This window comes from Aquila chrysaetos, chromosome 2 (genome assembly GCF_900496995.4).
Source record: "Aquila chrysaetos chrysaetos chromosome 2, bAquChr1.4, whole genome shotgun sequence".
In the NCBI taxonomy this organism is placed as follows: Eukaryota; Metazoa; Chordata; class Aves; order Accipitriformes; family Accipitridae; genus Aquila; species Aquila chrysaetos.
Window position 1 is genome coordinate 74,210,011 of NC_044005.1, and position 20,074 is coordinate 74,230,084.

The 20,074-nt window shown below is 43.7% G+C and overlaps 1 protein-coding gene across 1 annotated transcript in view; it reads right to left on the bottom strand.

Annotated features, from left to right (window-relative positions):
• Positions 1-13,156: 13,156 nt before the first annotated feature.
• Positions 13,157-20,074, bottom strand: part of TTK (TTK protein kinase) — a 50,686-nt gene continuing 43,768 nt past the window's right edge. The window contains exons 22-24 of the mRNA XM_030005023.1: positions 19,840-19,937; positions 18,500-18,623; positions 13,157-15,736 (exon numbers count right to left, since the gene is read on the bottom strand). Of these exons, the coding sequence (XP_029860883.1) occupies positions 18,534-18,623; positions 19,840-19,937 (188 nt within the window). The 3' untranslated portion in view covers positions 13,157-15,736; positions 18,500-18,533. The remainder of the gene's footprint in view (positions 15,737-18,499; positions 18,624-19,839; positions 19,938-20,074) is intronic.

Here is a 20,074-nt window from a genome sequence, read left to right on the forward strand (position 1 = left end):
CACCTTCATCCCTATGTTCCACTGCATGTAGATATTTCAGTCAGTTTGAATGAATAGGATTTCCATGTGAAATGAAAACAGGGCCACGAAGGTTATTTTAGGTAGTGCTGCCCTACAACATAGAGCTAGAAATACAAAACAGGTTTGCAATGACCGCTCTGTGGTGACACAGATGGAATCTGTATCTCACCCCATCAGAGATGGTGGCCAGGAGGACCACCTCCAATAACATAAAAACTTACATGAAAAATGTGCACTGGAGAAGATGAGGCGTACAGGTACTAGAGGCTGCCAAGCTAATGGATTTATGCGAAAGAAAACAAGGAGGGAGAGGGATTTGCAGGTAACCACTGCGTGTAGCGTGGATGGAGTAATTGGGCAGGAAGGGAAAGGAGCTGAAGACTGAGAAGCAGAGCTGAGCTACCCAGCACCTCGAAGGGAGAGCGCGGAGCTCATAGAGGAGAGCCTACAGGCTCTGAAGGTGGTAGAAACACCCCACAAAAGCATACAGTCAAGCCCGTTTCTCAATGCCTTTTTGAACTGTGCAGGTGCCTGTTAACAGTCATCTCTTAGATGCTGGTGAACAGGAGCCATTTTCTTCCGACACCTATACCAAACCGCTTTAAAAGGGTGACTCAGAAATGATCCTGGGGGCAATGTTCGCAGTTCATAGTTCCAAATTCCTTACAGAATATCGGTTGGTTAGCTGGCCTGACAAGAGGAAGGGGATAACGGACACAACGACTTGTGGAGTTGATCCCCGGGCTTTCAAACCACACGTTGACGTGGAGTATGTGAAGCAAGAGGCGGTCCAGGTACCACGGGCTGACCGGGACGGCGGGAGACCCTCGTGCAGCTCTCCCACCGCGACAGCTCTGCGAGGGGGAGACACCCGGGTTCTCGTCGTGGAAAGCCAGGGAATTACTTCTGTCAATACTCCTTTTCCAAACAGTTCATAAAAATCAGCCGTCGTCCGATTTGCGGCCTCTGTGGAGAGCACGGGCTGCACTTCAGCCCCGGCTGGCACGAGCTCACCAGAATGACTGGCAGTCCCAAATCTCACAGCCTGATCACCAGCCTCATTCAACAAAGTTAAAAATCTCAGAGACATAAATATTTGGCGAGCAAGTAGCTGACCCAGTGACAAGAGGCATTCATCCTTCCCACCCCTCAGACCGACGCTAGCCTGCCTAAAGCCTTTTATCCGGGTGAAATTTCATCTGTTGCAGAGGAGCTCTGGAAGAGATGAGTCACTGAGAAAGATAAGGTCCTCAATGAGGCCATAAATAACAAAAGCAAATCTAGACAGCTATGTCACCCTTACATTTTAGGCCATTGAATTTGAGCATAATTAAGTACGGTGTGCAGCTAGTGAAGCCAGCCACGCAGCTTGTCACACATTCAGTGGTAGATTTGAGACTCAAACCCATTTTTCCTCATTCTTTGCCTGGTGCCCTGCCAGCCAGGGCCCTTCAGAGTCCCCGACTGAGCCCCATATTAAATCTACTCATGGTCTTTCTCGCTCTGTAGGACAGATCTCTCCTACTGAAGCTTTATGCATTTGGGAGCCTGTTCTTGTGCTGACAAGCCTGAAGCGGCCCAGCGTCTGAAATACAAACAGAAGCACTTTTCGGGCATAACGCCAAGGCCACAGCACTTGCCAGAGAAGCACGCACCTCCTCCTTTTTATTCCTCTGAGGTAATAAGCTTAAATTCGAAGCACCCCTCGAGAAGTTTCCCTGGGCAGCTCTCTGCAGTGCTTTGAAGCACTCCTGCGTGGTTAGCAATTGTCCCTAGCAGGAGCAGACCGCCCTTTTGTCCTTTCCAGTTCAGTCAACCCCCTCTGCCGAAATTCAGAACCCCCCCCTAAAACCAGCAAGTAACCATCCGTCAGCATCACCCTCCTTCGAGCAACGAAGCCAAGATGCCGCATCTTTGAGCGGACGCAGGGCGACTCGAGGCTGCTTGGTCCTGGGGCTTGCTCAGCCTCCGCTGCTCTCGGGAGCTGGGTGACACCGGGCAGACCTGCGCGGCCACGTGAAGGTGACCTTCTTGTTTAAAGGCACTCTTTGCTGAGCAAATGCAGCTGCACTCAAATCTGGACTTGCCCCTGCCCGCAGGGGATGTTGCAGAGGGCAATAAAAGAAACGTGACTGCGTTAGCCTGGTTGCAGCTGGAAACATCAGAGGCTGAGATTGAAGCAGCGCGTGAAGGGAGAGGAGGGACAGGAGGTGGGCACGGGAGGAGAAGGGATGGAAGAAGCAGTTCAGCATCTCAGTGGAGGAGGCTTTGCCTCCTGGAGCGACGGTGCAGGGAGCTGCACGTCCAGCCCACCCGCGATGCTGGGCACAGCGGCTGCCTTCAGCTTTCAGGCCCTTCTCCAGTAAGCGACTCGTCACAGCCCTGGCTCTCCAGGCAAAGGTTGTATCTCAGAAGCGCTCAGAGCTCAATTACTCCTTATTTTCTCTCCACTTGAGTCTGTTCAGCCACAAATCTCATCTCCCTGTTTGGAGTTACTGAAAGGGTTGGTATAAGACGTGTACCACAACAGAGGGGTTTGTGTGCTAGGGCAAGATGCCCATAATCCAGGGGAAGATAAAACAGATCAGAAATAGGAATTCTTACAAGATGGTGGTGGCTTTAAATAAATTAAGCAATTGTTTTTCCTAAAAGATTTAGCAAAAACTCTGCTATCTGCAATACTATGGTGCCCTCAAGTGGATACAAAACACTCAGAAACATGCTACAGTCCTCCTTGTGAGCATGGTCTGTGCTCTCTGGTTTGCAACCCCAGACTGCAAACACAGCGTGTTTCCACCCTAAGAGCCCTTTGCAATGCTAGAGGAATAAATGCGTGCACTGGTTTTGGCTGGGATAGAGTTAATTTTCTCCATAGTAGCTAGCATGGGGCTGTGTTTTGGATTTGTGCTGGAAACAGTGTTGCTAACCCAGGGCTGTTTTGGTCCCTGCTGAGCAGTGCTTACCCAGAGCCAAGGGCTGTTCTGCTCCTCACCCCACCCCACCAGCGAGGAGGCTGGGGGGGCACAAGGAGCTGGAGGGGACACAGCCGGGACAGCTGACCCCGACTGACCCGAGGGGTATTCCAGACCGTAGGACGTCATGCTCAGCACACAAAGCTGGGGGAGAAGAAGGAAGGGGGGACGTTGGGAGTGATGGCGTTTGTCCTCCCAAGTCACCGTTGGGCGTGATGGAGCCCTGCTGTCCTGGAGATGGCTGAACACCTGCCTGCCCGTGGGGAGTAGGGAATGGATGCCTTGGTTTGCTTTGCTTGTGTGCGCGGGTTTTGCTTTACCTATTAAACTGTCTTTATCTCAGCCCACGAGTTTTCTCAGTTTTACCTTTCCGATTCTCTCCCCCATCCCACTGTGAGGGAGGTGAGCGAGCAGCTGTGTGGGGCTGAGTTGCTGGCTGGGGTTAAACCACGACAATGTGCTTCAACATTAAAAGAGTGCCAGACCAAAAGTTTCTCACATATGTAAAAGAAATTTTTTTTTTTCAAGAAATTATTTTATTTAGGGCAAGGAGGAGGAAAAAAAAAAAAAAAAAAAAGCCTTGGTTGCAGCATTACCCTCCTGCTTTTTCCAAGGCTAAGCAGAAATTTGAGGGGCCTGTGGGCCCAACCGCAGACCAAACTCCATTGACCTTGATTCCCTTCCCAAATGCAGTATTGTTCGCCTTCCTCTGGAAATCAGTGGTTGATGCCGAATTGCCCGACACCAGCCCTTGCCGATGTGCTGTCCAGTCACCTCGCTGTGCCAGCAGCTGTGAAATACTCTGCTTTATCCCCTCCTGCTTCACTGGTGGCAAACTGCCCACCAGAAGTTTTCACTGAGCCAACTACTCCATTCCGAGAAAATTCAAGGGACAGCACAAGCTCAGGAGAGGCAGTTTGGGTGAGACGACCCTATTCCGGGACAGAAGCGAGTTCAGGTGTATGGACGTGAGCCATGCAGCGCCCCAGGGGTGCCGGTCCGCTCTACCTGCCAGAGCAGACACAGGCACCGAGGCAGAGGGAAGGATGCTCCTCTGGGAGGTCTGTGTCACATAACACGGGTGAAGCTGCAATGTGGGCACTGCACGAAGCAGATCTGTCAAGCCAGCACGAGTCCTGAGCCAGGCGTGCTGCTAGTCATCAAGAGATACTGCGACACGTAACTGGAAGCAGATGCCAGAATCACCGCTCTTCACAGTGACAGCGCTGTCACAGCAGAGGATGGACAGAAAGCAGCAATAAAGATACTACCATAAAGATAATCAGCGGTGAACCGGACGCCTATAGGTTAACAGCACATTAGAAAAGACACAGGCCCCATTTATGGCTTCGTCCTTCCCATGTTTATGTTACAAATGTACCCTGCTCTTTGTCATATCGGAAAGATACAGGGGCAGCACAGGCTCCAACAGACACCCTTAAAGAAGACAGGAAAGATCTTGGGAAGCTGGACTGGAAATAAAAAGACCCTGACACCCAGTTCACATAATTTTAAAAACTCCCTCGCTTTTAAGGCTATACAGTAAGCCTGGCTGAGCTTACTGCTCAGAGGTCACAGGGCAAGCCATGCTACTACTAGAGAGGACTTGAATCACGGTGGGTGATGTAAATCTTAACAGCTACGCTTAGCTAATTTACCTCAGCTAAACACTCCATGGGCAGAGGTCTGTTAAGAGAGCAATGCAGGTGCTGATGCACATTCACGCACATTCGCAGCTCGCTGCCTACCGTGGCCTTTTCTGCGGAGCTGCTGCCCAGCCAGGCAGTCCCAGCCTGTCCTGGCGCTCTTCTTCCCCGGGGCAGGGCTTGCCATTTGTCCTTGCCGAATTCTGCGGGGTTCCTGTTGATCTATTCCTCCAGCCTGCCCAAGAAAAGCAGCCCTGCCCTCAAGCATTTACCATCTGCAAATGTGATGAGGGCGCATTGCATCGCCTCCTCCAGGCCACCGATGAAGATGTTGAATAGGGGACACCCCAGCGACAAGCGGAGGACCGCGGGGCTCTGTAAAGTACAACCCATTAGCCACTGCCTCTGAGCCCGGCCATCCAACCAGCGTTTCACCCATCTAGCTGTCCATCCGTCCACCCAAGTCCCTAATATCATGCCTTGGATACAGAAGTGTTGTGAGAGGCAGTGTCAAAAGCCTTGCTAAAGTCAAGGTAAACGCCACCCCTTGCTTTCCCTTCGTTCCCAGATCCAGTCATTTCATCATAGAAGGCAATCAGGTTCATCAAGTATGACTTAATCAGCAGCTGTGGAAAGAACTGGAAATATAAGACTAGAGCGACAGCAAACTGTACTTATTAGAAGGAGCATTCCTAGGTATATAGAGAAATCATGGTCAATAGGAGTCAATCGTAAACAGCTGTCTAGCAGAGGAGGAAGGAATACAAATTTCCTTAAAACAGTAAACTGAGTTCAGAAATGAGTACCTAATTTAGCTCTCCAAATCAGCTGTGTTAGAGCATTCCCGTGCAAAAGCATCCAACACACTCACACAAACCCTAGGAAGGAGTTAACTCTTGAAGGAGTTGAAGAACCTGATTACAGTAACAGTGATGCATCAAAGGAACGCATGGGCATCGTACTCTTGAAACGCTAGCAGCACAGGGTTCAGCCCAAGGGGCGGGTAGCATGCGGACCAGGCACCAACAGACACCAAACCAGCGTCTTTGAGCAGAAACAGCAGATTTAGTCAGTGTATAGTCATAACAAGTTTTAAACCTGCTCATTGGCAGACCAGCATTGTCTGACTCTGGACAAAAAAAATCATTTGTGATCAATGGCCTCAAGAAGGACACCTTTCAGACATCACCAAAAGGCTCTGTGTGTTTGAAGTCAACACGTGTAATTTGCAAATCAAATACCAACCTGGGAGAGATTTGGTGAGTTCAGAAATTTTTCACTGAGGATCCATCAGAAGCGAGCTAAAGTACAGTCCAGAGGCAGTGGTGTGTCAGTAAAGTATTGTACAGCTCAGACAACAACAACAACAAGAGCTGTAACTCAAAACAAAACCAATACCAAAAAGAAAAAGGCAGAGCTATGAGTACAAAAGATTATGAACAACCTCTTACTGGCATATGAGGAAAGTGTCAGTACAGGCAGAAACCTGTTTAAGTACACCTAGACTCTGACTAATAAAGTTATTCTATATATATAGATCTAAGAAGGCTAAAAGACATTTCATATTAAGCTTGAAACAAATAGGTAGATTGAAGACGTTGTCAAGATCTGCCAGTATTATGCTAAAAACGGAGGCCCATGCAGAGAAGAGAAGGGACTGGTGACACTGGCTCTTATACCAATGCCGGTATTAATTTGATATTGACTGGACAATGACTTATTGCTCTAGAACATCATCACTGATGATAACACACCCCAGGACAGTACCTGACGACAGTACGAAGAGAAAAACCACCCCACACATCGGCACTGCTTTGTTCCGACCGGGACAGTTGAATAACCGCAAAGGAAGCAAACCTGCACTCTGGCTGCCGCTGGTACAGATCCGATTTTGATACACTCACAACGCACATTAAAAGCTGGCGGTCGTTAATGCAAGGACACCCCAGGAAGCAGCAGTTACAGCAGAAATGCAACGTTAAGCAATTAAAAGACAATGTTACCATCAGGGCAAGTAGTTGAGCCTGGGGCATAGGAGATGCAGCGGAACATCCTTCTGCTGAGGTCGTAGTCTCTTCTAGTCGGTTCCTCAGCGCTCGCCAAGCACCAGTCCTGGCACCGGCTGAAATGGTCTTCCCAGGGCGGATCTGTGGCCACGCCGTACTGGCAGCGTGGGGACGGCACTGGTTTATGGTCTTGCCTCAGACCAAGTTCCTCAGGCTTCCGATTCCTGTCTGACCGTTCTGACCACGTCTGCCACCCTGGGCAGCAGCGCTGCCTGCAGGAAAGGACCGCTGTCCAGAGACTAAGTATCACCACATGCTATACCCTTATGGGAGGTTGGCATCCTCAAAAAAATAGAAGAAAAAATACAAATAAAAAAAATGTTCGAGACACAACCTGGAGAGGGACCTTCCTCTTTACCAAACAGCCCCTAAATCTGTAACGACAAAAGCCAGTTATTTCATTTTGTTAAGCAAGGAGGATAGAAGGGTTGCAAGGTTGTCTTTTAGAAATAACAAGTGATCACAGGTTAAAATAAAGTGGCAGGACAGACAAGTAAAAGTAGATCTAAAGATATGTTTTTTGATTTTTAAAACCTGAAAGAGCATGAATTCCAGACATAAAAAAATCTGAAAACCTGAAAAAAAAAAAAGGGGGGGGGCGGGGAAGGGACAGCGAGACGATTTCTCAGAAAAATTATTTCTTATCTAAAAGGTAAGCTAAGATTGACCTTGCAAAGGATATTAAAACAAATAGGATATTCTCTCATACACAGAAGACAACAGGGCAAAATGAGGACAATATACAGACAACTAAATTTACATAAAACCCCAAAAGAGACCAATTCTCTGCCTCAGTTTTCAGTGAGGACCTTAATGTCCTGAAATGGAGCGTGGTGCTGCACAGCTCTCCATTTTGGAATTGGAAGGGCAGCTTCATTTGCACTCAAGGGAAGGTGCTGATCGCCACCTGGGAAGCATCACTGCCCGCTTGCCGCAGGCCACTCTTTCCTTAGCACCCAGTATTGGTCAGGTACAAGGTATTTGACTACGTGGACCTTAATTCTGACCCCAACAAGCTGCTCTTTGGTAATTCCAAAAGGATTGGCATATGAAATTGCAGGCGAGGTAGACTCATTTTAACGTGAACGTAACATGTTTGAAGATTACCAAGATTTAAAAAAAAGGCAAAAGGGTGCTGATCTAGCAAGACTAATTAGCCTGATCTCAAAAGTATGTCTAGATTTAAGAAGAAAAGTATGTAACGATAATAATGTGGAAAGCGACACAAAATACAGCTTGGGTTTATTAACGATAAATCAGACGCCACTGAAGAATTTGTCCTCCTGACAGTCAGGAGATCAGGACGTACTGCATATATCTTCACATACAGCTTGTGGCACACCACCTTCTTACTGGTTGAAATGGGGAAAAAGTGAACCATTAAGACAGGTGACAACATACAGTACTAACATTGGTCTTGCTTGTCGTGAATTTGGCTGTCATCCTGCTAGTCAGAAAGAAATCAGAAGCCTGAGGAGCTCGGTGCAAAGCAAAACCAGTTTCAGTAGGCTAAAAAGAGGCTCTTAGAGCTCCTTCAAAGTTTAAGGATCACAGCTAATATTCTCATTAGTGACAAAAACAGCATTCTAATGAAATTTATCATTACCTCTACCTTTGTCAATTCAGGTCTACTAGGTAGGGGTAAAAATAAGTTGCAGCAAACTCAATCATACAAAGAGCAGGTCACGGACCTTGAACCAAAGCCAAAGCATTTCACCTGCAATGCTGTGAGCTTAGCAGTCAGAGGTGAAAAAGGGTGGGGGGAGTTCCATATTAGTCATTTTTTATTAGTTATCAATCACAACTGCTTAAGCCAACAAAAAGGAGGCAGCCTCGGGATTGTACTCAGAAAAGTATTCCCTGAAAAGACAAAGTAGCATTAGTATTTCCCTCTAAAAGGCACCTGGTGAGACTTCAGAAATAATTTCATTTTCTCTGAATGTGGCCAACCAGGATGTGCAAAAGGGCAAAGACAGGCAGGTCAGGAAAACGCTCTGCAGAAAAGCCCAACTCCCTTAGCCAAGCAGGAGGGCACCGGACAGATTCTCACCCTCCCAGAGAGGCACAAGCTCACAAGGCAGAACAGTGGGGACGCAGCACGTCCCTGTTTCTGGTTGGGCTTTTTTGTTTGTTTTGTTGTGTGCTTTTTTTTTTTTTTTTTTTTTTTTTAAACTGGCTCCATTCACACCAGGAGCTACAGTATGGTTTTGCTGCAGAAGGAAGTGGATGCTTCATCTAGTCCTGCATTAATATCTTCATTTTTCTTTTGTTTGCCCTGTCTTGGGGAAAGGAAATTCTTCTTTATTAGGCTATGAAGTTCCAAGAGATGCTTAAAATGAAAATCAATTAACCTCTGTGATAACTTGAAGTCTATATTGAGATAGGGTAGTATTATAACTGCAAAATTAAGAAAGATGTGATGTTTTGGTTAATAAGAATGAGCAAGTCTCCACTTGTAATGACTCCTGTTTACTGTAAGCAGGTAAGATGAATAAGCTGGTATGGAAAATGTGCTTGGATGCTCTAGCTTTGGATGCACAACTCATGCATTAGCAATGTTTACTGATTAACTTATTACACAACTAGTCTTTATGTACATCCCTTCTGGGAACATATAGGTTTCCAGACATAGTCAAAAGCAGGATGTCCGATATGCAGGAAAGTTTATTTTTCACTAGTTTTCCATGAACTAGAACCTCCCTAAACTCAAAAACATCCTCAACCAGTGGCTGAAGGGGCAAGATTTAACGTTCCAATATAATGACAGACCACACAGTGAACAGCAAATGCTGTGGGGCACCTTATTTTCCACCAGGCTTACTCCAGATCCTGAAAGGACCTAAACTCCAGGACACGGAAGCCTTATGCAGGACTCTACCCAAATGATACCAGGCACCTGTCAAAAGTGAAACCCAGAAGAATTGGAAAGGAACGCTGTGAACTCCTTGAACTGGCATTTCCCCATGAAACCACCACTGGAAAGCTTCCAGCTATTGCCCTGAAACGGGGAATAAGGACACGCATACAGCAACACGTGAGGCGAGGCGCTGTGGGAAGGCTGAGCACGCAGGGAACTCTGCAAAGGAAGGGCGAGTTAAGCAAGTTTTGCAGGACTGGTTACAGACCTGCCCATGCAGAAAAAAACCCCACCGGTGTGCCAAAGTGGTTATTGCAACATCACCACCTGCACCGACCTAAGCTGCCGGCAGGAATTGCTGCCGGCGTTATCAGCAGGCTACACGCAAAACGTGACCTGGTGCCAACTATGTCAGAACGTGGTTACAAGCCGAGTGGAGAATGTTATAGCGCATACAGGTTCACCTTTGGGTCCCGCCTAAGACCAAACCTCCAACAAGCAGACCTGAGCCCTGCTCCTACCACGAAGTGCTGTAGTCGACGACTCTGCTGCTCACTTTCCTGTAGCCTTGCTCCCAGCTTGCGCCCAGGCAAAAGTCTTTGCCACGATCCTAATTCCAGGTGCCCTTCTGAGGTACGGCATGATCTCAGCGGGGAAGTTACAAAACCTGCATGACGGCTTGAGGCAGTGGCTCAGGTAGAAGGCGAAGCTGGGATGCCAGATAACATTGTAGAGATACAGTCAAGCCGTTGCCGGTACACAAATGATTGATGTATCTAGTCAAATACATTTGAATGCTGCTTGCGAAAATTGTTGTGTTGACAGGCATGGAGATTGAAATCAAGTATCTAGTACCCAAAGAAACCCAACCACAGGGCTCCAATTAAGGAATCTGTTGCCACAGTTGGTCAGAGCAAGAGGCAGTGTGTTCCGATATCCTTTTCCAACATGAACCCTTTCAGCAAGGTAAGCAATTGCATCTCTGGCAAAACATCCCAGACACCTGAGATCAGAGGTTTAAAGGGAATTCCCAAACCAGAGATTACATCCGCATCACTTCTATTCAGTATCGAGGATCACCCTAACCTCCCTGAATGTATCTAATCTCTTTCTGAACACGCTTATACCTTTGGCTTCCACAATATCCACCACTAGCCTCATTTCAAAAGTAATTACATTTTGCATACTAAACCGGTCTCTTCCTTTCATCCATTTGAAAGTTCTGACGGATCATTTCATCAGCTCCTAGCCCCATGCAATGCTGATTTCTCCTCTCCAGCACCCTGCCAGAGTGATAAGGTCTCCTAAGCGAGTCATACAGCTTGCAGTCTTGTATGGAAGTTGTTCTATCTCTTTGGACACCTTCACTGGTTCTCTCTCTATTCTCTAGTTTAACTAGATCCTTTTCAAGGACTGCAGACAGCGTTCAAACCAAACACATTTATATAGCAGCACATCAATATTTTGTTTTGTTCTCTTCCTTTCCCAATAATTAATATTCTAACTGGCTCCTTCAGTACAAGGGTTGGGCAGACATTTTCAGAGAACTATGCATAACGCAGAAGAACCTTCCCCAAATACCACTTCAAGCCCCTTGTGTTACACACATATTAGGAAACTTTCCTCCTATGTGAATTCCTTTGTGTTCTGTCAATGTAGGCTTTCTTCTATTTCATCAATAATATGGGATTCTTCTACCTGTTTTCCCACAGGAAGCTCTAAGTTTTATTTTTCTGAATACTCCTGTATCAACAATCAATCTGCTATTTAACCCTAAGACCACTTGGGAATGTGCATTACCACAGCTCCTTGATCTACCTTACTGGTAATCTTCCTTCAGTGGGAAGGACTGACTACTTATTCCATAGTTTTCTCCCATCCGTTTACCCTTAAGATTTTTCTCCTTTGTCTTGGCATATTAGCTTCTCTCAAGAGCTGTTGAAGGACCTTGCAGTAGTAGCTTTTGGAAAATCCATATATGCCATATATGAGGATCATGCTCATGGACTCATTGGAAAGAACTAAGTGGATTTGTAAGCATTATTTCTCTGCAAAAGATTCTCTCTTGAAAGTTTATATTAATTTGTGTATCCCCTTCACTCTGCTCTTGAATATATTTTCTGCCTTTGATTTATTTATTATGGAAATTATACTTGGTAGTCTAATTTACAAGCTCCAACATTCTTGAAGACCAGTATCACATTTACTGCCTTCCGTTTCTGTGTTCGTAAGGCTAACTTAAAAATCACATGGTATAATGTCTAGCACAGTTACTGCAAGCTCCTTTAGACTCCTTTAGTCAATACCATCTGGGCCTGGAGAGCTGTTGGTGCTCATTTTATCAACTGCCCTGGAAAGCTGTTACTGGCACATCAATTTCAAATAGTTCCTTGGACTAACCTCTTACAAAGCAAGGCTCTGCCATGAAAACTGCTGAGTTCCTCTGCTCTGAACACCGATGCAGGTAACTTTGCTTTTTCTGTCACAGTCTTCTCTTCCCAGAGAAGATGAGAAGCAAGAGCAGCAACAGGAACATCCTCTAAATCAAGGCAAACAATGTGCCAAAAGCCAGGATTTCTTTGAATCTTCATCTGCTCTCTGTTCATACTTGCATTGCCTAGCACAAATCACCGCAGTTAGGCAGTGTCTCTACCTTTGCGGTGCTGTACCTCTGCTAAGTCCCAAGATCAGACTGGAAGAGATTTAGGCAGACGCTCACCTTTGAGTCAGGTACCCAAGCCCTGCTCAAGACTCAAAACTCCCGCTTGTCTCATTAATGAGGTACCTTATTGCCTGTGGGTACTTTCACCTGCAAAACTCAAAGCACCACAGTGCCACCACTGCCCATGCCAACAGGCACCGCTGGCTTGTCGGAAAGGAGCACCTGGCTGCCTTTTACCCAAACCATCGTGAATTTGGAAACCCTGTCTCAGCAGCTAAGGTCCCTGAAGGGCCCAGGCCACTAGATAGGTCCAAATCACATGCAGCAGAGGCGGCCATGGAAGTTTTGTTTTGCATTACAGTGCATTAGCTAGCACATTCCTCAGCCAAGTGAGACACATAAGCTGCAGGTCGCCTTCTGCCTCTGGCGCAGATTTTGGTCAGTGGTTCCTGGTGGATGGCTCAGGAGTCCGGACCTCCACCGCACGGCGGCTGCTGCAGCGCCCAGCACCCCTCAGCCACCACAGAGGCCTTCTGCTGCACAGAACTGTGCATCTGTAAATCAGACCCCCATTGTATGAACATCCAAACACTGTGCGGATGACAAATTTTACCCCCGTTAAGAATATTTCAAAAAGTATGAAGCTACTCTGCAAAAGCAGCATCAAGACCTCTGTCCCCCACAGTCACTGAACGCAACAACCATTGTACAGGCTTGTGGTATGAAACAGCTTTTACCAAACTGAAAGCAGACAAGGAATGTAAAGAGCAAAGACTCACAGAAATATTTCAACCTTGACTTGGCAGTGTTAGGTTAACTGTTGGATTTGGTGATCTTAAAGGTCCTTTCCAACCTAAATGATTCTAGATTCTATCCAAGACCACACGGGACGCAAGCATCAATGCCGAGAATCTAATTCATATTTCCTTAAATATAGTTACTTAGTTGTATTTTTAATTGGTTTTCAACAGCTTTGTAAAATAGGGAAAAAAACTTGAAACAGACAGACAAAGCATGTAACAAGCAGGTATTCAAAGTTTACTTGCGCTCACCGCATAATGTGCACATTAAGTGGGTACAGAGACAAGCCAGAGATCTTTACAATACTGTAAGAGTCAAAACCAATGGGCTGATGCTTTTTAATCATTGACCTTTTCCTTGTGTTTATTAAGGGTTCAAAAAAGTGGCACCACTACTCCTCATTAGTCATCTCTTTCATTGCAAAAGCTGCCTGGATTTTAGCAGTTCATCTGATTAGAGCTAGCATCTTAGAATTGCACCACTGTTTAGCTGTGGATATTCTATCTGCCAAGGGGAGGAATTGAGGTGAGAAGTCAGATTTTTATCTCTGGTTTCATTTCAGCAACTCCCATGAAAGTGTATGGGCAGGCTGTACAAAGACTCCTTCTGTTTCCATACAGGTGCACACCTGTATATCCTACAAGTAATCACGCTACATTGCCTGCTCCATTCTCTATAGCCTTTATCTTCCAAGAAGATTTATCTCTTAATTACTTTATGTGGAGCAGTGAGGAAACAAGGGCATAACTCTGCAAGCTCACTGACAGACAGGCTTTGTGCTCTTGGCAGGTGGGCACAGATAACCGAGTTGGGAGACAATATATGCATTGAGCAGGAAGGGAATACTTTTGCATTAGCAGTTTATACTTAGCTGAAAAGGGATGCGTCTTAGCTGTGAGAGTGTCTAAAATACAAATATGATAAAAAGTAGTATTTGTTTCACGCTTGCTGCTGAGAACTCACACAAACTGAGGGAGCAGCAAGGCAATATGAGAGTGCAGACAACAGGAAGGAAGCAGCAAATAGTTTTCAGCTCTTACTTGCCATAACTGGCACCTGCAAGGATTAGCCTGTGGTCCTTGCTGAGGAGCTCAGGAGTAAGAGCTAGGCTTCAGAAGTGGACTAAAACTTAAGTTTACTTCAACTGTTTAATTTTTAATTTGATATGTATCACCACTCCCAGAATTAGTTATGTTTAGCATGAAACCACTATCAGGTGCATAAAGAGCAGAAACCCATGGGAGGGACCAAAATGGTGACAATTTGACCACTTACCTTCAGACTAACTCACACCCTGCTCTGCACTCTCTACTGTTAGGGATTTAACCATTCCTTTCCCATCCAGCAGCAGGAGCTTAGAGTGCCTTCAACAAAGCCAGATGAGAAGCAGGACTCTGACTCCTCCAGGGCCATGGGAATAGACTTGTCTTGCTCCTTGGACAAGTGTCCTGAGAGCAGGGAGTTAGGCAAGAGAAGAGCCTCCTTTTCTTGTATTTGTCAAGGACTCAGTCTGGGTGTTGGTACACCAAGACAGACTGTAAGAGCAGAGCCTTCAAAACTTAAACTCCATTTAGTCTTTGAATTCCAACTATACATACAGCTGTTCAGGCTGAGTAATGCTATACCCACCTATAAATAAATAAAAAGTCACCCTTCTGCAGTTAGGCTTTTCGTAGTGTTAGCTGCTGAGTAAAGGTTTTTTGGACCACAGTATTAAAGGTTGTAAGTTTCTAAGGCCATTTTTCAAATAAGAACTACTGAAGGAAACTTACTGAAGTGTTCTCATTTACCTTTCTACTCTTCATGTAGTTGTGGTACCTCAGCATTATACTATATCAATGTATCTCAATATTATACTATATCCGTATCCAGTAACAGTGAATACAGGCAGACATACTCTGGTTTAGTCAGCCATCTTCTCTCCCCATTTTATACATACACAGTGTCCTGAACTGTGGCCTTGCGGGTGACAATAAAGCATGATGGGCATTTTGTAATCTTGAGAAAGCTTCAGGCAGCAACCTCTGTTACCCAACATTTAAGACTGGTATTTTCTGTCTTTTAAAGCTACTTATGTACTTCACACACACTTTTAAGAACCCAGCAGAATCTGAAAAGGGAGATGGTTGTCTGTAAAGCAAAAAAAAAATCCAACAGGAATATAGACTGAGGGCCAGTAAGTGGCAGCTGCCAAGGTAGGCTGACATCTTGTAGCATATCACTGCGGCAGGGAAGGAGTATAAATCAATTATGCATTTGCAATGGAAAATTTTTATTTAAAAGGGACAACTTGTAACATCCTACTGCCTCTCACCAGCCCCAGTCCTCTTTCATAATCTCCCTCCCATGCCAGCTGTATTTCCTGTGAGTTCTTTAGCAGTCATGGAATGAAAGAAAGGATTGATAAACCATACACTACAACAGAAAAAAATAAGGCATGTAACACTGCTTCTCTGCATATTCAACACTAACCAGAGAAGCAAACAATGAAAGTTAACAATTATAACATTAGAATAATTACACAGAAATATTTCAAAATCTGTAATCGAGACAAGTAGCTAGGAGACATTTCACTAATATCTTCATGAAAAGATGTTTCTGCAGAGTAAAGATTTTCTTCACAAGTTTTCCTCTGAAGAGGTTGATACTTCTTTCCCCCTCTCCAGAGAAAGCGTTTCAGTTCCCACACCATAAGTAGTCTCCCAAACTGTCTAGAATATGAAAGGTAGAGAACATTAACATTTTTTCTTCAGTAGCTTCAAGCTTTATAACTTTAACATTTATCTAACAGACAAGCGGAATACAATTAGCATATGTACTCATTATGCTTGTAATACCACTGAACTTCCACAGGAGTACTAAAGTCTGGGATTTTAAAATCTATTAGATCAACAACAAAGTTAAGTTTATCATTCCAGGTTTGCCCTTACAAGGGAGATGGGCTGCTCCTGTGTGTGCCCCATCACTGAAGTAAGGACACGTTCTCTGCCCCTGCCTCAGCCCTCCTCCCAGACCAGGCCGAGGGGAGAAGGGCCGGTATCAGGAGTGACTCTCCCTGTGTAATCCAGAGAATCACTGCTAACCTGAAACAAAGGTGGGCAGGTGTTGAACAGACACAGGAACACCACACCCCAGAATAATTAGTGCTCTTTTACAAGCACTTGCTCTGTCACAGGAGGATAGTCTTAACTGGCATATGAAGGTAGTGAGAACTTAGGAGTTTTGAAACACACACAATTTTATCAGAGGCCTGATAAAATTACAGAAATACTATTCTTCATTAAAGAACTTTTTTTTAAAGTATTTATTTTTTAATTAATTTGAAGAATTGTTTTGCTACTTTGAATATGAAAGAATTAAGAACAAAGTTTCCCACCTATCAAGGGGTGCTTTTATTATATTAGCAAGCTCTGAAAATATCATTTAAAAATCAAAGCTACTAAAGTTTTTAAAAAAATACAATACTTCCAAGTTTCATGTACCATTTGAGATCAAAGTGTGTGCTATTCTTCTCTCTCATGCTTCAGTTCTTACAGGGCTATAAAGTCATCCAAAAAACTGATAAATCAAAGGCAGGAAAGATAGCAAGAACACATTGAAATAAAGCCTTTCCTCCAATATTGCTGTTGAGATCTGTATTTACAACTCGCTATCTTTCCTCTTTGCTATTAACTTCAGATCAAGACATTATGATAGTGCTGTGAGTGATACCAAGAAAGCTACTACTGCTCAGTGTGCAAGCATGAAAAAAGGTTACGTTGTGAACTGAAGAATGACGCAAAGTACAGCTGTCACTCTGCATCTGATCACTGCAGACATAGCTGCATCTTCCAGGGATAAAAAGGTAACACATTTTCTTTAACTGAAGTTGTCAGTAAAGAGTCGTCCCCCATAAACACCAAGGGCAAGTAGAATAGAGCATGCAGTACAATATACGTATTCTTATAGGTATAAGATAAGCTTACCCAGACAAAAGGAAGATAAAGGTATCTCAGCCCTGCTAACATACATGGCAAAGGCAGTGGGAATTCCCTTTTTATAGAGTCAAACTGAAAGTTCAAGAACAATATCCACATCCTCAGAACATCAAACAACCACCCAGTATTTCATGATGCTCAAAATCACTTTAAGAATTCTCTGGACTCTAGCCACATCTTCTAGGGCAGCAAGATGTGTTGGCTTAAGTAAGCTTCCTGCAGCAAGAATGACCAGTTTCCCTACACCCCCACAGACAGCTGACCTAATCGACCTGCTATCACAAAGCCTTGAAAATATTTCAATGCTCTTCTGAAGCTAAGAAAACATGAACTCAGTAATCTAACATGCAGAAATTGTCAAGGAAAGCTTCCCTAGTGCTGACCTTCAACTTTTTCCATCACTGATCAAGGAGTATGTCATACTCTTTAATTCATGCAGATAAACAAGGAAAGAGACACTTCATTATTAAAGTCGGGCTCTTTATATGAAGGGCTATTATGAAAGAAAGGCAAAACAGACTAATTCAAAATGCTTGATCAAGATAGAGAGCTGACAAGCTCCATGTTTTAGAAGGCATCCAAGAACAGCATGGCAGCTGTCATGAAACCAAAGGCAAGATTGTTTTGTCCAATTTAAAACTATTAGATATTACTTTAACACCTTTCAATGATTTAAGTATATTTAAAATTAATACACTTGCACCAGAAATGTAACTCAGTTAAAAGGAAACCTGATCAATCTGCTAACAATCATGTAAAAAAGTCCTGCTACGTTCAGTGCATTTTAAACAGTGCTTTGTATTAATGCTTTTAGAAGTCCAAATTAGTGATTTCTGACCATCATGAATCTTGATGGGTTTTCTATTATTTTGAGATTTGAAAAGCATATTGGATTTATAGTAGCATTTAATAGAACAAAAGCCATTCTATTCATATAACTTCATAGCAGTACTGATGTTTCCACCATGTCACTTAACCACAGGAACAGCTCAAAAACTGGATGACGTTTACAAGTATCTGCCAGTATTGTAACTGATCACTTACATAAACAGGTGCTTATTTCCTTAGTTATGATCAGAACTGGACACAAGAGGTATTTGTTGGCAAAGGACAGAACAGCATAATACTCTGTGTTCATGTCATAGTAGGTATTTCAAGAGATACTTGCATGTTTTTCATGTACACCAATTAGCATTTTAGGAACTTTTTTTGTTTTAGCTTCAGGGGGATAAAAGAGCTTGAAGATACTCATACAAGTTTCTGTACTCCAAACACTGTAGTGCTTTGTGAGTAACAAAGACCAAAATCCCCAACTAACAATTGTCATCATTCAATCCAAGTGGCACAAAGAGTGAAACAGCCCACAGTGAAAAGCATTCAATTCAATTCTTTTTAATGATCTGCAAGCATTATCAGAAGACACAAAGAACATTTAAAAATATGAACTTTATGCTGAGTGTCCTTTTAAAAGCTAGCAGCACAATTTTCTGAACAGACCAGACATCTCTGTAGCATCCTGAACAGTAGTGCGTCATTTTGTTGTCCATGATTTTTGACTCCCAAGTTTTGCAAATGCTGATACATCAAGACTTTTACCACTGTTGCACTGTTCATATAAAGTCTGAAAGTTAATAAAAACACAGGTATTCAGGTGAACACAGTTGTATATCACATAGATTCAAACTATATCTTTATAACAAACATTACCACTTGAAATAAGTCATCTCATACTGAAGTATTCCAAACTCCATACTAAAATTTCTCTCTCAAGAGAATAAAGATACACTTAAGACTGCTTAGTTGTACCAGTTGTAATGCAATGCAGCACCTAAAAGAAAACACATATGCTGACTTAGCAGCATGAGCAAAGGTATAGAGCTTCACAAGTCAGCAGACAACAAACTAATTACCGAGATTTAAAAATCACGTTTACTCCATTAATTGTCTCCGATATGGAAATACCAGCATGGAAGGAGAGAGGTATTTGCATACTCAGGGTGAGCAAGTTTCATATGAGATAGGCAAATCAGTGGCCAGAAACATAGCCACATCACAATATTGTTAAAAGGATAATCTCTTGTTCGCCCCAATATTTAAAAAAAACAGGTATGACTAGCAGTCTAAGTGTAAATAAACTTCTTTAGATTTACTTTAAGCATACTGAATTTGCTTTCCTTCCTATGAAAGCAGCTTTGCATTCCATCTCAACTTATTATATATTTGACCACCATCACCACCTCTTCTGAGAGACAGGTGGAAAGAACTGAGTTGAAGAGTTATCAAGCTTCTCTTTCAGGCAGTAAACCGAGAGGCTGGAATCATAATACCTCAACATACAGGGACTAATTTACACATAGCAATGCATTAACAGTTCAGTAACTTCCAGGAAGTAAGAAGAAATATAGTCCAAAAGCTTGCACACTTGACAGATCGATTTAGATCATTTCTCCATAATGATGGTTTTTAAATTAGAAGACCTACTACAGTTTCTGGGCAGCTTAAAAGCAAAGCAGCACAGTAAGGACTGTTTTAGAGAGGAGATACTGAGGCAGTGGGGGATTTCAAAATAAAACTATATGGATGTACTGGGAGGTGGAAAGGAAAGAAAAGAAAAAAAGAAAATCAAGATAACCATCATCCTTTCAACCCTTCCCATTCAGAAGGATGTGGAGAGAATCTGCATGGTTGCAAACAAAAGCACTACAAAGTGTCATGTTTTTCCAGCTGGGGTTGAAGCTTTGATACATGCATCCTTTCAGCTTTCATTACCAAACATTCTAACCTTTGTTTGCATGAACACATACTACCATACAAAAAAGAAAAGAAAGTTTACTTACCCTAGCAGCTCTAGAAATAGAGTTGGGAGAATTCAAGCCAACAAGCTGGCCAAGGATACGTTTCATTTCCTCTGTTGTTCCTTTTGCATTTGGAACACCTGCAGTTAATTTATAATTATGCTAAAGTTAGCTTTATACAACTATGTATAAATTACCAGTTTGTAAGAGGCTTAAGAATTAAAATACTGAAGTCTTTTCTGAAACATACTTAGGCATCAAACAAAATACTGTTACA